Genomic DNA, 17,023 nt, shown 5'->3' on the forward strand with positions numbered 1-17,023 from the left:
GGGAAAGAGAAGTAGAAGTGGAGGAAAGAACGAGACAGTGCTTCTCGATCGCGAGTGTTTCGCGAGCCACGAACTCTTTTCCCGTTTAAAACTCTACTCTCTGTTTACATCGATGTTTCTGATTGGCCTGGTATCGGCGATCCCCAGTCTACAATAGGGGAGAAACAGCGTACAAGCGTCTCTCGATCCTTGGATTTTCGAAAGGTTTAATAAAATGTTTCTGGACAACAGGTTGGGAATTTCCTTCTTTTTTTTTTTTTTTTGATCAAAATTCCGAAGAACGCGCTATTGTATTTATTTTCAGGAAGTCTTCTGTAGAATGGAGAGGAAAGTAGAGGAAAGACGACTTTGGTGCGTCGTAAGCGGATAGTGAGAGAGAGAGGGAGAGAGAAAGAGAGAAGCTCACCAAAGAGACGAGTACACCACTCACGTGCATACGTGGCGGTACTCGAACCGCGACTGATTTCCCCTATCACTCCGTCCTCAGTTGCCACCCACTAGCCGCCCCCCACCACCCATCGGTTGAACCCCATCCCTCCCGCCGCTCTTTGGCTCCCTCTCGCCCCGCGTTGGCGAACCAAGCTTGCTCATTCCAAGCAACGGTAGAACGTCTGTCCTTCCCACTCCTCCCCTCACGACCCGTACTAACTATCCACATCCCTTTCACTCTATCTCTACTTTCCCCGTCTTTATCTTCCTTTGCCGCACTTTACACGCTCCCTCGTTCCCTCTTTTTCCCTGCGAATATATAGAGTGCGGTAAAAATCGTAATATAACTTTTGGAACGAAGTGATTCTACTAGAAAAGATGAAGCGGAAAATTGTAATCGAGTTCTATCATGCCGGAGTTTGATTTCAAGGAAAATGATTCAAAAATAAATCCAGTATGAGGCGTTTCATCAAAGTTAGAATAAACGATTTATTTAAGAGATATTTTTGTGCGACGCAATTATAGTTGAACATTTCATCGATATCATTACCCTAGTGAATCCGAAAGTTGGTCTAAATCACCCATCATGTGTACTATAAATATGAACTCGAAAGGAATTTAACCAGAAACCGTAATGACGCGTTTGCGTCGGACAAGTATAGTGCTGGTTAGAGCAACGCAGCGAGCTTTCTACGCGGACCGCAAAATGTATAGGTCTCATCGGCAAGCGTGTACGCGTTTCTCTGTCTCGCACGTCTCTCTCGTACTTTGTAGTCTGAGACCGTTAATGCAGAAGAGAAGTCCGCGAGGCACTCGTGAATCCTCTTCTACTCTCTATTTCAGTTCCTCCCTTGGCCCCCGTCTTCTTTCTTGTTCTATTTTGACGTCCATCTCACTCCCTACTCGTATCCTCTCCTACTCCATCGACAAGTCCGATCTTCCATTTCACTTTGGTACAACGATTCTCGTGCTCTGTCTTTCACGAAGGTTTCATCGCCGTTCTCCGAGTTATGGCTAACCCGGGTTACCGGTAACCAGCCGGTAAACGCAAAGTTATGCATTTCTCAGTTTTAACCCACTATTTTTTAGCGTAGTTCCTGAGAAACGAGACAAATGCGGGCAATTTTGTCTGCTATTGGTATTGTGAATACGACATAAAATATTCAGGTTTTTGAAACGAGTATTTTCTAAAATTTATAACAGAAAATTTGATAATTAAAGTTCGAAGAAACGTATTCGATCTTTCAAAAATTCTAAATCGAAAGTTTGGTTACTAGTACACCTGTAAAGGAAGACGGACACAGCAATATCTTTGATAAACATATTTCGACTGAGTTATAATGCACTGCGGCAACGCAAGTTGCCTTTTCACCTATGAAAACTTATGAATCAAGTAGGCGGTATGAAATCTCATCATGAGTGCCTAGTGAACCGTTTTATGCAATCTTGTCGCGACAAAGTATAAAAGCAATTTCAGCAAGGTTACAATGTACAGTTTGTCTAATGTTATAATTATTTCACATAAATTGTCTGTCACGAATAAATTCCGTGAAAGCTCTAATAAATTTACTCGAATTTTACAAATATCATTACAATAAGAACATATGCTACTTTTTTATTTACTTAATAAATATCGTTAACTATGTTCAAAATTAAACATGACGCTTTTTCACTTGATTCTTGAGTTTTATTAACTACACTATTTAAGGGTTAAGGTCGCGCGCGAGCCATGGCTCCCGGAACGCGTGTCGCGTGCGCTCTAGCATACGGCCCTGATGGCTCGCGCGCCTCGTCATTTGTCCTCGTCCCCCTCGCCGACCGCCCCCTTTTCGCAGGATACCATCCGCCGCTCACCAAGCCACTCGATTTACAACCCCCACTACTTTCGCGCCAACCACCTCTCTCTCTTACGCTGCCTGGCGCGTCGCGTGGCACTCTCTCCCTTCCACTCTCACTTCCTCCCCACTACCACTCTTGTACCCAGTCTATCTCACTTCATCTAACAAGAGATTCATTCGTCCTTTTTCAGCATGTTATTCGATTACGTTTCTTTCTCTTTCAAACGAAAGAGTCGTTGCTCTGTCGCCCCGTTTTGCATTGTTTTCTCCGTTTCCATCTGCCACCGTTTTTACTTTTTCCAATCACTTTATCACCAATTTTTGATCGTTCTACACGAGCATGAAATTGATTTTGTTGTATTCATTGTTATTTCGACTCGTAGGAAATAGCAATTTAAACGTTTATATACTTTTAATAACTGATATTGCGAATCGATAAAAAAAGAAAAGTTTGCCATCAAATGTTGATATTGATAAACAACATCCTTATATTCCAGCAAGTTTTAAACCGGGTACAATGTCAATTGTCTCTGAACTAGTTGTTGCTTGGTGTACGTTTTAGCTGCGTACAAAAAGCATTTGTAGTTGCTCGCAAACGTCTTTATCATTCTTATCTCGAATTCGATATACGGGCCGCAATATACGTGCGTATGATAATTTTTTCTCATTTCTGGCTGATATGCACCGTGTATGTGCCAGAACGGTTGGCGGACCGGTCTCTGTCTTTTTCTGTTTCGTTCCCGTGTTCGACCTCGAGAGGAATCGGCGTAAGGTTTCTCCCTCCTCGTCGCACGTGCCGCGATACGTTCGCGTTCTTCGTTCACGAATCGTTTTCTCCTCGTTGTTCTGGCTAGCGCGTTCCTTTTCTCTCCGGCGTTTTGTTCTTCGTCGTAGATGCTCGCCAGTGCCGACAACCTCCCCCACCCAAACCGCCTCGCGAGGATAATCGAGACAAGCTGACGAACGCTGAGTCTTGCTTGCTTATTGAAATCATTTTCCTATCGCTCACACCAATTACTAATTTCTTATATTTCACTTGTGTCTTTTAAAAATGCAAGATATTTTTTCCGCCCATTGTGTTTTAAAATTCCTTTTTAAATCGTCCGTGTTTAAACATAATAAACGTTTTATACGACACTTGATTGTATTACCTGTAACAGAATATGCAAAAAGTTCCAATTGCAAGTACAGAGGAGGATCGTTGTAATTTTTCCATGGAGGTTATATTTTCAGTTATTCAATAAAGTTACACGTACAGTTTTGGTATGCCTTGTGTCGCGGGTAGTTTCGAGTTTCTCGTGAACAGGAAACCGTATCATTTAGCGTCACCGTCCCACCAGTGAAAATGCATTAACTGGCAGTAGCTGCCAACATTGCGGCAAAGTGAAACCCCTCGTCACGGTGTAGTCACGTTAAAGCAAGCCACGTTAAAATAGTGCAACAATCGCTGACCCTGAACACAGTATAATTCCACTAACGTTTCTCTTCGTTTTGTCCCTTATTCCTTCGGAAATTAATGTTTGTGAATAACATAACCTTTCTCCTTGTCAAAAGAAACGTTAGTTACTTTCTTCCCACTCTCTTCATAGATCACTTATATATTTACGTACATATGCAAAAGAAATTGAATGTAAAAATGTGTTATAAGTATATAGATAATAATTGCGTATATCTAAAACGTTACGCGCATAATTCTACTTTACCCGATGAGTGGAAACGTATATATGTAAATTCGTGTATCAAGCTTGGCCTTCTACTAGTGTTTCTGCAGTTTATACGTATACGCTACTCTTAATACATATTCATCCACGCCTTGAATTCCACACCTATGTCACATTTAGCTCAGTTTCGTCCGACTTCGTTAGGAATGTCGCGTCGAGAAGAAAAAGCTTCACTAGGAAAGGGAAAAGCAAATTATTTGAACATACCTCATCGTGTACGGTTGTAACACAATGTATAATCTTAAAGGTGGACAATAAGTAAGCCTGTCGCGTCTTACGCAATGGCAAAAAAAGTATCTATTACATTCACTGGAAGGTCGTACTTTTGTTAGGTTAGGTAGACGTGAGAATTCTATGTAGAATTTATAACAAACATTACTATGCCAATGTTTGGAAAAAACGTGATCATATTCGGAACAAATAGACATACCATCGACGTTCGGTGACATTAATTGAGAAAATTCATTTTTTTTTTTCTAATCCTTTAAATTTCTGCCCTTCTGAAAAAATTAACCATTATTTATTTTGTTTCGTTTGGGCTTCGATGAATTTCAATCTCATCATTGACAGTGAAAGCAATTTTATGCGATTCATTCGAAAACGAATATTTTTTAACATTTTTACCTGTTGCTATTTTCGTGTTTTCATCCCCGACCTATCGCAAGGACTTCATCCGTGAAGTTGTATATACAGAACGCTCTCCCGTTCGCCGGCTCGAACTTTAAAATCCTCGTGGGCGTTCTCACGTCGGTATACGCTCAGAGAACAGTTTCCATGGTGATCGGTCACGGTGACCATGATTTCGACCTGACGTCATTGCTTCGGAAAGGACAACCACGTGCTGCGGACGTGTTGTCGGTTAACGAGTTTTCCCTGTAACGATTTTTCACCGTTACGTCACGAGAAAAATACAGTTGCGTGGGATACGGGAACGTTATTTGAGTCGAAAAAAGACAAATGTTTGTTTCACGAAATGTTTAAACTACGACTCGTACAACAACAACGCATGATGAATGGAAAATAAAATAGTGCCAGCGCTGACTCGTAAACAATAACAATAACATGAACTTGGCGAAGATCAGCGAGAAGTGAAACCTCACTAAGTGGTGGCGCTACTTTTAAATAGATTAAGAAAGTAACGTAACGATTTGAACACTTGCCTAAATGTTAGGTTATATGGAATGCCACATTTAAATCTGCCGTGGTATCGAACCATTTGCATCCTTCTAATTTATTCATTGCAGCTAGAAGAACATGCGCTCTCTTAAAGATTATTTTTGAAAAAATCGATATTCTTTGTGTCAGTGAGTCGTTCTAAAAGAGAACTTAGCGGTGACATCGCGACCAACGAATGGCGTGGTAGTATGTGACGCAATCGATGACGACATTTTATTCACCTAGAAAAGAAACAATTCTAAGAAATTGCTTCGAAAGCAAATATTTTGTTCGCAAATTTTCAGACGATGGATCTTTGAAAATTTATTCGATGTGCTTTCGGTCATGTCGATAACATATCGACGAGATAAGATAACTTTTTGGTATTTATGGATATTCGCGTAATCACAGCTATCGTGAAAGAACTGGGAAGTCAATAAAAAAAACTTTTTATAACGATACCGTTTTTTGTTTGTCCTTCACGATATCTTAAAAACAAAATGCGAAATTTATTCTTCAATCTACTGCGACGAACTTTTTTCATTGTTGTAATTTCGAATACATCAGCAATACGTGATTCATTAAGTTGGCGTTTAATATTTACTGAAAGAAAAATATATAATAGTCTGTTAAGTATCATAGCCAGGATTCCTTATGTTTCGAGCGTAGACCTCGAAAGTAGGCCACGAATGTAGATCGAATTTGAAGTGAGTACGGTAAAACGGGGTTATACGACGGTATCTTTTATGAAAATTGTCGAAATATTATAACATTTATAAAAATTTGTTGTATTACTTGAACTTTATCGTAAGAGTTTATATTCATCATTGGTAAATTAAAACACAATTAACCTTGTTGCATAATATCAATATGATAAAGTAATATGTCAAATAAAGATTAATGCCAGACACAAATTTAATATCATTTTGTTAATGAATGTGATACAGTTTTGTCATAATATTTAGAGAGGTATGAGTTGATGTAATCTAATATAACGACAGATTATGTAACGATATAATGTAATACTTACATAAATATATGTACGCGAACTTTTTTCGAGTATTTAATTTATGTAATATTACAAACGATAAAAAATTTAAAGAATGATGGTGACATCTAACGAGAATGGATAATCACTAAAGAAGAGGTTGCCATGTTGATTATGTAGCGATCTAATTTATCCCGAAGATTATATTTATATTAATATTGCTAAATTTGTAACTTTGTCACAAATAATTGTATGAAATTTATAACTGCATATTTTGGAGTATATATTATACAAATTTTTGTTATATAATATAACTTTATCTTTTTGTGCATTTCTTCCATTTATCTGTAGATGGTGATACTAGTTACTGTAAGTAGACTACAAAAACCAATATGGCGCAACATATTTGTGATTGTGTTGACTGGGTAATCTGTTGTATTGTTTTTCTTTTAAAAAGTTCAAGTTCTGCTCATTAAGTTTCCGTCTAACGGTATCTAAAAAATGATTCCCTTTAGATTTTGTAATGTTATCAGAAGTTTTTCTCAGACTGCTGACAAGATCTCTAACCTCGTTAAGGTATGATATGTGCATGAAAGTTTCACTATTAAATAAATGAAATTCATCGTGATTTCATTATTCATTATAAACCTTGAATTATAAATTGTCCAGCATGTTATATTATGCAACATAAATATTTATAAAAATTGTAAACTAAAACAACAAGCTGATGAAAATATACATAGGGTCGGTGTAAGAATATTAAATAATTATAAATGAATGTTAATTGTATTTTACAGAAGAACAAAGTGGTTGTGTTTATGAAAGGTGTTCCAGACAGTCCTAAGTGTGGCTTTAGCAATGCTGTTGTACAGATACTAAGGATGCACGATGTTAAATATGATGCCCATGATGTTCTTGAAGATGAAATGCTCAGACAAGGTCAATATTTTTTGAAATACTAATACTCTATAGTTTACAATTAATCTGTTACTCTAGGGAATATAATTAAGCTTCTAAATCGCAATTTACACATATCTTTTTAGGCATCAAAGATTATTCTAATTGGCCTACAATACCTCAAGTATTTATAAATGGAGAATTCGTAGGTGGTTGTGACATACTTTTAGAAATGCATAAAAATGGTGAGCTAGTAGCTGAACTAAAGAAAGTAGGTATCACAAGTGCACTCTTAGAGAAGGAAGAATTTCAAGAAACGAAAACCAAAGATTAAGCATATTTGAGAATTTAGTATTTATAATTTGTAAATAATACAACGTTTTGTCAATAATTATTAAATTATGTTGTAATAAAACTGTTTTGATTTGTATAAAATAATGTTTAAATTCTTTATTTATTTAACATGTAACAAAAGAATATGACGAAAATTATGACAAAAGGTTACTTGCCAATAATTTAGCGTCATAAATCTCGGGAGATCACGGTGTTTAATAACGTTTTACAAAATTTACTATTGGCTTTTGCGTGTTTCCTTCGAAAAGAAACAGTAGTACCAAGGGGGGAAAAGTGGATCAAGGCCGGTTGTGTGTCGCGACAAGGGAGCTTCCGTTCTGCGTGCACGTGCACGCGTGACTTTTCTTCCGCATTGCGTTTACCACGATTTCAAGATTTAATGTACGATTTTAATACCTTTCGAACAAAATACATCTTTAATATGAGATTTTTACAAAGAACCAGCTAGAAAACAAAATATTTTTATTAGTTTTTTATAGCGATTAATTATATAATTAATTTATATAATTGATATATATATATATTATTTATATAATAACTTCGGTGTAACTTGAATCGTTGTAGAATCATAATCTTTTAAATATAATTCTTTATCAATCTTATCAAAATCTACAATTTTAAATAACTTTCAGTAATCACTATTGAAATAATACCTTCATAGCCAGCACATTTTTTGAAACCGAGTTTTTAAAAATTTTTTAAAAATGTTATAAAGCCATTATAAAACCACATCCATAGTATATTTGTACTTAGTAGTTTTTAATTTCAAAGGATTGTAGAATAAAATTTCATGACAAAGAAAATCGACATTTTCGATGGATCGATGTTAAACGATAAATCAATCGTGAACCTTTTTGACTATTTTTACTGGTACTATGTAGTGAAGCGTACGTAAAAGTCCATTTGGCCATCGGCCAATTGAGTCTCTCAGTGTATCTTACCCGTAGAAGTGGCTGAAGATCGCGCGTAATTAATTCCGTTCAAGCGTTCCGTTTGCTTTCGCTCGGATGCACTCGATTCCTCCAAACTGGTATCGAACCTGAGCTAAATAGTCGATAGGAGGTGAATACAACGGGAATAATGCTTTCCTTTCGGTTATACCGTAATCCGAGTTAGTTATGGACCGCTGTGAAGTCGTTCCATAAAATTTTTACGTGGTAAAGAATATGGGATTACGCAAAATGTCTTGGTTGCCTGGCCCCAGTGTTACCATTGTTAAATTCTTTTACGACGTAGAGCAGTAGCCATGACAGCTTCCCAGGATTTATGGCCTAATATAGAGGCGACATTCTGGAGACGAAGTTTAATAATAGAATTATTAAATTAATTTCTATATTAACGATACGTATTTTTAGAAAATATCGAATTATTAAAATTAATCTGCAATCGTGCTACTAGAATACTGTATATCAATACATGGTTACCATTTTTGTCGCAACGAAGCATGTCAGCGAAATAGATCGAAGCGTGTAAAAAAAGTGGCTTGAGCTTTAAACGTGGATTAAATGCGATCATTTCGACGGTTAAATACATCTCTGTGTCACGAAACAGCAACGAACGCATGCGGTTTACTCTGCATCTTGTCTGTAAAGTAGAGGAAAAATAAAGTGGAAGAAAAATAAGAAAAAAGAGGCAGGAGAAAGCTAGGAAGGGAAAAAGGGACAAAAAACGATAGGATGGTACATCATTAACGAGCACGAGTCTCCGCTTCTTCATAACAACGAAGGAAGCATTGATATTCGTGGCACGATCGTACGCTGTATTATTTCGCTTTTTCCAGGCAACGAGGGCTCAGCAAGCGAATCTCCGCGCGACTCGTCATTTGGTATGCCATTAATTAATTTGGGTCCTCAAGAGTCAGCCAAACGCGGCTCGCAATTAGTGTCAGAGAATCAAAGTGCACGTGTGTGCCAGCTGGTCGCGTAAATATTCCGCCGGTGAACGCGAAACGGAGACCGTCAGGCGGCCTCTTCTTTTCCAATGTCACTGGCAGATTTTATCCTTTCGTGACTCTGGACGTTTAAGAAATACAATTTTGAAATATTTTTTACCGAAGTATCATCTTACTGGCTGTACCATTGCATTTAAACTAGTAGAAACCTCTTTCCTACACTGACTTTTTGTTTATGGAATTTAATTACTAGATTTCTTCTATTCGGTATTTTGCAGTGATATTTTTTCATTTTTGGCAGATTCTTGGCAATCTTACATTCTATCTTTCGCAAAGGTAGGCCTGCTGTTTTAGAAACCCAATGTTATCATAATAGGATGCACTTAAAAAATTTGTGAAAAGATTACCTTTTACTACAAATTCGGAATGGACTATTGATTATTGATTACCACTGTCTAACTACCGGATAGTTATCCTATGGACTCGGTCGAGAAGTAGTTGATAGCGTAATGTAATTTTAGACACTTCAACACTCGTAGAAATCGAAGACGTAAGAATTAATTAAACATCTTTCTCCGACGAACGATGTGTAACCTAGAATAGCAACTGGATGTCGGCAAGGGTTCCGTCGATATCTTTGCACTTGATCCATTATTTTTTTAATAAGGTACACGAGGACGTATAGTACTATCCAATCCTGAGTATTTTCTGATTCTGTTCTGCTCGTGATGATCTCCCTGTATGATATTCCTCATCTCGATAAGGTAACAAATAAATAAATAATTAATAAATTATTTAATGTCAAGATTTGCGTGTTGAAGCATGTTAATGAGTGAATTGACAGAAACCTGAGAATGAAAGGGTCCGAAATCTCGGCTAGATCCGCATGAAGTATACAGTATACTTCATATTAAAGTATAGCAGATTTACATCGGTTCTTAAAAAAGTAGAGTTGCATTTTTCGGTGTCATTGCATCGATTAGTGTCGCTATCTGACGTTTGTGTCTCGAATATCGTTAAATTGATAGAATCTACTATAATGATAAGGCGATAAGTATTTGATCCGCAGGAGCCAATGGAAACGGGGTGGCCGGCAAGGTGGCGCCCTCCCTTCGACAACTTCGATCGAACCAACCCATTCCCGGCTTCTTCTCCTCTCCCTCTTTTCCACTGTGTTCTTCTTCCTCCGTCTTCCTTCTGTCGCCGCGTTTTTCTTCTTCCTTCAGGAACGTCTCAATCACATTTACCGCCCTGTATAATTTCGCACGTAAAATTTTTTTGTTCAAAGCGAACGATTATAGTACTTAAATCTCTAACCTCAACAGGAAAAAGCTTCCAACATTTCATACAAGATTTTTACTTCGTTTCTTCGTGAACTTATAATAGAAGTATTGTTCCATCCTATATTTCTTCATACCCCTCTTTGAAATTCAAGCAGCACAAGCAGCCAGGATTGAATTTTCCAAACTTCATTTCCAAGTTTCCATTCAACGGATTAGACATCTTTCAAACTTCCAAGCCACCTGCGTCCTCCTTACAGTTTAACGTCTTTCCTTTCTCGTCATCAACTATTCACTGTTCGTGCAGTAGAAAAATCCTCATGGTTCTATAACGAAACACAGAAGAAACTTCATTAACGTAGTACGCTTGACTGAAGTAGCTCTCGGAGCCGAGTAACTTCGTGGTTGTACATCATTGAAGTAATTAAAGGGTCGTTGGTTAAAGCGTTAACCGGCTAGGCTAGAAATTCGCGGATAACAAGACGCCCCTGGCGCTAGGTTGTTTCGCTTCAGATAGCGGAATCTGGCGTTTTGTCGCGTGTGCACGCACATACGTGCATTGTCCCTCCATTAACCTAATAAACCGGTCGCCCGTCCGAATTCAGCCAGAAACGTTGCAACTTCCCATTCGATTTCTCCTCCGCAACGGAATGCCGGATGTATCAACCCCTTCGCTGCTTACAATTCTAAATTCAAACAAAAGAAACTGTGGTCTCAGAGTTCGTATTCATTTGTAAGGTTTTTTCCTGTTTTTACCGTTTGTCTGTTGTTTGTTTCACGGAAAGTAAGTTTTCCACGAAGAGAAATGTAGGTCACCAGAGATCCACGTGGCATGGAACGTGGTACGTTGGAAAATTGGTAACCTTTTTCGTCGGGACGCATCTTCAAATTCGACGATAGATAGCGAACTCTAAACCTACATAAAATCCTGTACGATTAGTACGTTATTTCGGTGGATGTGTAACCGAGTTAATAAACGCGTCATCGTATTAAATATTCTCTAAACCTTTCCCTTAAAATCACCGATTAATCACAGCGATGTATATCTTAGTCGAAGCAAAAAAAAAAGAAAAGAAACGTTCTCTTTTTCACCTTCACGAAAGAGAGGGAAATCCGAAGGAATCGCAAGATGAACACGCAAGAGCGCGAGCGCCGTGGGGATTAGAAGCATGGCGCGTGGAGGGAGAGCGATGGGTGAGCCGCGGCGGTGGAGGTGAGTAGTGGGGTTTGGAGTCAACGGAGGCCGGGGTGGGGGTGACGGTGTGTCGGAGGTAGTCAGCGCCGCCACAGAGGGTGAGTCTCAGTCACCACTCGGTTAGCCTGTCGTATGGCTGGGTTTTGGAAATCCTGTGCGCGGGTATACGTTGATTAGCGTGCGCGCGCGCGCCTCGTCATACACGTACGCGCGACCAGGCAAGGACGTTGGAGCAGCAGCGGTGCGTGGAGGCCCGAATAACGTTGAATTTCGAAGAACCAACCATAGAAAAGAGAAACGAGACTGACATTCCGAAAATCGCAGGAGCAACCAAGTGCAGTTGGATCGTTGATGGAAGATCCCCAATATCCGTTTCGTTAATCGCGATCCTCAGTCCTGACTAGGTAAAACGTGTCTGGGACGCGTTTCCTGAACGCGTACTGCAACCGGTCAGCGCGTGTGCACCCGACCACGATCGATCCTCGGGGCGATACGATCCAGAAACGCGATGGACGGAACCACCCTACTTAGCCAGCGCAGATTACGCCGTCGAGAAGATCGACCACGTTTCCTGGGATATTCTCATCGGTATGGTCCAAAAATCCCATTGGATCGGTTGAGTTTTAGCCCCTATGCGACATTGTCTGCTCGTGGAATGATCGTTGTAGTCGCGTGGTGCGCCACCGAACTCTCCCTTTCTCTTTTTTCCTCCCTCTGCCTACCACTGTCACTGGTGGTCACTCGTTTATTCTTCCTCATTTCTCTGTTTCTGCCTTTCTTTCATGGATACTCTGTATCGGTTATCGGCCATTCCATATTTATGACAAGGTCAGATGGTGGTTGTTCGCTGAATAGGTCCAAGAGCTTGAATTATAGGGACGTATTTGCGTCAATGGCTCCAAGAGGGTCCTTGCGAGTGGACCGCTCCAGTACATTCGGCTGATTGATGAACAGAGGCGTGGATTGTGCCAAGGGACGAAACGTCGGAACAGTGTAGAAGCATCAGTGTGGAAGTTTACGGGGCAAGGTCAGGAGAAACGCGCTGCTGGTGTTGGAATCACGGCGATTTCACAGAGAAGCATCCCTTTCGTCGAACCCTCCGATTCGACGAAACGGAATCGGAGTAGAGAAGTGGAACGCGTGGATCAATCGGTGGGCTAAACTCTGGAGATGGTGTTGGATGTTTATTGGATAGGTCAAGAAGCGTCAACCTGCCAGGGAAACTACTGCCTCCCTGCCCAGTGTTCTTTCAGTTCGTGAAAGTTGGTGAAATTTATGCGAAGGTTATCCAGTTTCTTCTTTTGTCGCATGTCTCTTCTGTACTCCTGGTCTTTCATTTCTATAGATATTCGAGAATGGTTCCACCGATGTCATTAGCGGAAAACGAAGGATATCCTCTGATCTCCCAGAAACGGGGCTCAAAATGTTTGACGAATTAAAGATACGTCGATCACGATTTGTCACTTCATACGACGATTCTTTTGAGCGAGGTGCAGATGAAAGGGAACCATCAAACGTTTCCACGGGTCTGCCGCAATTCTGCATCAGCCACTCTGTCAGAAGGGAAAATATTTGGGTCACGGGGGGTCAAGGAGTCCCGAAATTCCTGTGAATTTGACGAATTCCTCTTTCATTTAAGGTCTTGGCATCCATCTCGAAAATGTATAAAAAGGAAGAGACGATTACAGATATCGTTTCAAGCTTAAAATCTTCGAAATTTTCGGAAAATCGAGTCAAACCGAACCTTGGCATTTTTCTTACACGAGATTTCCCGATCATCCTTCGCTATTTTCTTCTTTTATTTGTTTATCTCCATATCAAAATCCCTCACTTTTCACGATGCTTCGTTGTTCCCTTCTATCAAATACTCGATCGATTTACGAGCAGAATGTAGCCACGAAACAATGCGTACTCGTCAGTCTGACAGCCTGCGGATGGAACCAACGTGATCAGCCATCGGATCGAATTATCTGCATCTAAATAGAGAAATCCTTTGTTTCCCATTAAAAATTTAGGGATGTGAATTAACCTGTCAGTCCATGGCCGACTACTTGTTTATAAACAATTTTTTAAACTTTCCGTGGTCATTCAACATTGAAAGCCACTGTGTCTGTTTGACGTCAAACAAGCGTCGAGTTTTCGTTCTCGCGGCTCGGTTCATCCGAGGCTTCGTCGACGGAGACAGGACAAAAGGCGACGATTTCGACAACGTTTATGATGATTATCACCCGTGTCGCGGGCTTTCTTTCAACAGTGACGCGGATTCTGGATTTCTGCCAGGTTCACAGGTCGTCGCATTCGCGAACCCAGTGACATGGTCCGTGCGTTTCCGATACGGGACCGTGGTTTCTTTCACCTCCTACCAGTTCTCCCTCAGTTTTGTCTGTCAGGCTTCTCCAATGGAAGCACCCGGTGTTATTTGAAATCCTTATTTAATCGCAGCAGCCCATTATAGACAATGTTAAACATAAACATTTTAAGATACACAGCTTATCCTCTGGTATAGAAATCGTTCCTCTAATTATGTAAAGTGGCGACAAGATACGAATGATACTATCGGTTTCTTTTTTATTTTTTATTTCTTCCAGAAGTAATGTAATTCCAGGCAGTCCTAAAATTCTCTTGTTGTTCTTGATTCTGATGTGGGTTAGGATATTCTTCTTGAAAGATTATGAGATTCTCTGATGAATCTTCCTCCTCTTCTTCGTGATTACTTATTCAGTCCGAATGTTAATAACTGCAGGGAAAAAAGATATCGATTAGAATAATAGAAGCAGGTTGGAGATCGCGTTGCGTCACCGAATTCATCGGCATCATGCTGTGCTTCTGCTTGCGAATAGATTGGGTTATGAATTTCCCTGACCTCTCGTGGGAAATCGAAAACCGTATACGTGCCCCGTTACCTCGTGGCCCGAATACTATTTCGCGCGTTCCACATCACCGATCCGTTACACCAGCTTTTTCATCCGTTCTTTACCACCCTTCTTCATCCTTCTTCCGAGAGTTTAGCCCTTCCTTTCAACTATGAAACCTCCACGATCTTCATTCTCTACAAGTTCATCCGTCTTCCTTTCATCTCACGTTTTGTATTTCTCCTTTTGTCTTCAGCATTAGTTTCTACGGTTTCTTGATCCTGCTGATCTCGCTTTAGAACGTTGATTGCTTAACTTTATGTTGTTTCATTGCTCGGCTTCTTAAACGTGGCCTGATGGAAAATGGGGAAATATTGACGTTTAATATCTTGGCAATTATCATTTGACTTTTTAATTTAAAAAGCATTAAATTTACCTGATTTGAAAATGTATCAAAGATTGCAAGAAGCCATAGTTTTTCCTGTAAGATAAGAATTTTCACTCAAAGGATGATCTCAGACATTTTACCTGTTTATTCGTTTCCTCGAGTTTGCTGTGTTACTTTGCAATTATAAATTAAATGCAGGAGGAAATTCTTTACTCGATACACTTTGTCATCTTTCAGCAGCATCAGAACCTAATCTGTCTCATTCTTCTCCAAGATTTATATTAAATCCCCGTTACTTCATTTATTTCAGGTATTCTTCTCTTCAATCCCATCTGTACCAAAAGAGCCACTAGAAAAGAAAAAGCGCAGAATATGATTTTCATAAGTTCCATGCAGAACAGTCCAACCCATTATCAATCAACTCGTATAAATTTCAGTCCACTGGTCCCAGTATGTATCAGAGGAAGGAAAAATGGAAGAGGAAATGAAGGCAGAATCTGGTGTCTCGATTCTCGAACGGATTCCTCCGCGGCGTCCTACATGCCGGCCATTGCACAGACGATCTGGCGTCGGTCGATTTTATAATTTATGTCGCGAGATCGCCGAAATGGCTTTACGAGCGGTGCCCCCGTGGCACAAATCGCGGAAAACGACGTTTGCGGATTGCGAAACAGGGGCATTTGCGCGCGCTCACCAATGACGTCATTCCGCGTTACGAATTTACGAAGGGGCTGCGAAGTTTTTAAACGTAAATATATATACACATATAAAATGGAATCTTTCGTTTCGTTTTCCTTCTTCTTTTTTTCATTTTTTTTTTTTTTTTTTATAGAGAATCTCACATAAAGCACCTGTCGGTGATTGCTCGAGTGGAAGGAAAACTGATTGACAATGGAAACACGAATCTCCCTTCGCAGTCATGGCGGCTTAGGTATTGGACTGAAGTCTGAGAGCCCTTTTTGTGTTTATAGGATTCGTTTTTTTGGAGGGTGCTTTCGTCTCGAATGTTTCTTGTTATCGAATATTATATTCTTAAATATTTATCTTTTTTGTTCACCTATTTATTTATTTTTCCAATTTTACCTCAATTTTATGTTCTTGCATCATTTTTATTTTCCCTTTACGCATTTCATTTTTTTCTTATTGACTCTTTCATTCTTCAGTTCATGTACCTTTGATTCGTTCTCTGGAAAGATAATTTAAGTCATAAATGAATGTGCTTACAAATATTTATTTCGAATATTTTTTAGAAAATTTGTTAATAACTTTTTTAATCATCGTTATATTTCTATTAAGAATACATTGATCTTTAACTTCTTATCGCGTCCAAAAAGTGACTCAATTAATAGACTGACTTTTTTTGTACCACCTACTTCATTCACGAATACCCTATTCATTACCCTTCTCACTCGTATTCTTTACCCTTCTTCCATCCATCTATCGATCTATCAATCTTCCTTGCCCTTTGCCTTTCCGCAGGTGCAAGGTGAGACCGAAAACGCAGTCTGGTGTCGAGGAAGGTAGGAAGGTCGATCGATCGACGCGCAACTCCTTTGAAACAAAACGCCGACTTCTTCGAACGCGTCTAGCATCTCCTGATCTGGTCGAAAGTTTCAGAATCCTTCTCCAACATCGTACACTGGATGGAAATAGCGAGATAACGTGATCGAAGTCAAAGCGATTCCCTTGCTCGAGCTTTTACAAGAGGGAACTATCCAGATAGTTAGCTCCCTTCCGTTTGTCTCACGGCCTCTGTGCTTTCAGCGCGATTTCTTTGAAGAAAATGAACATTTTCAGAGAGCTTTCTGGACCACTTTGCCATCCTTTTAATTGCTCTCCACATTGTACTCATAGGGTGCGAATTCAATTAGGTTGGATGGGTTCTTTTAGAGCATTGTAACGTGTTATAAGAAGAACTGATGAAAAAGGCTGGTGGTTTGGGATAGATTGGCGAGAAGACGATCACATGTGATTAAGAAATTGAACGATCAGTGAGAATTTTTAGTGAAAATGAAAATAGCATTCCTCGTGGAGC

The 17,023-nt window shown here is 39.6% G+C and overlaps 1 protein-coding gene across 1 annotated transcript; it reads left to right on the plus strand.

Moving 5' to 3' along the window:
* Positions 1-6,518: 6,518 nt before the first annotated feature.
* On the plus strand, positions 6,519-7,364 carry Grx5 (Glutaredoxin 5). The gene is made up of 3 exons (XM_017905351.1): positions 6,519-6,707; positions 6,929-7,070; positions 7,175-7,364. The coding sequence occupies exons 1-3, from the start codon at positions 6,633-6,635 to the stop codon at positions 7,360-7,362; spliced, it is 405 nt and encodes a 134-aa protein (XP_017760840.1). The 5' UTR covers positions 6,519-6,632; the 3' UTR covers positions 7,363-7,364.
* Positions 7,365-17,023: the final 9,659 nt, after the last annotated feature.

This window comes from Eufriesea mexicana, unplaced genomic scaffold (genome assembly GCF_001483705.2).
Source record: "Eufriesea mexicana isolate 0111107269 unplaced genomic scaffold, ASM148370v2 scaffold3780, whole genome shotgun sequence".
NCBI lineage: Eukaryota > Metazoa > Arthropoda > Insecta > Hymenoptera > Apidae > Eufriesea > Eufriesea mexicana.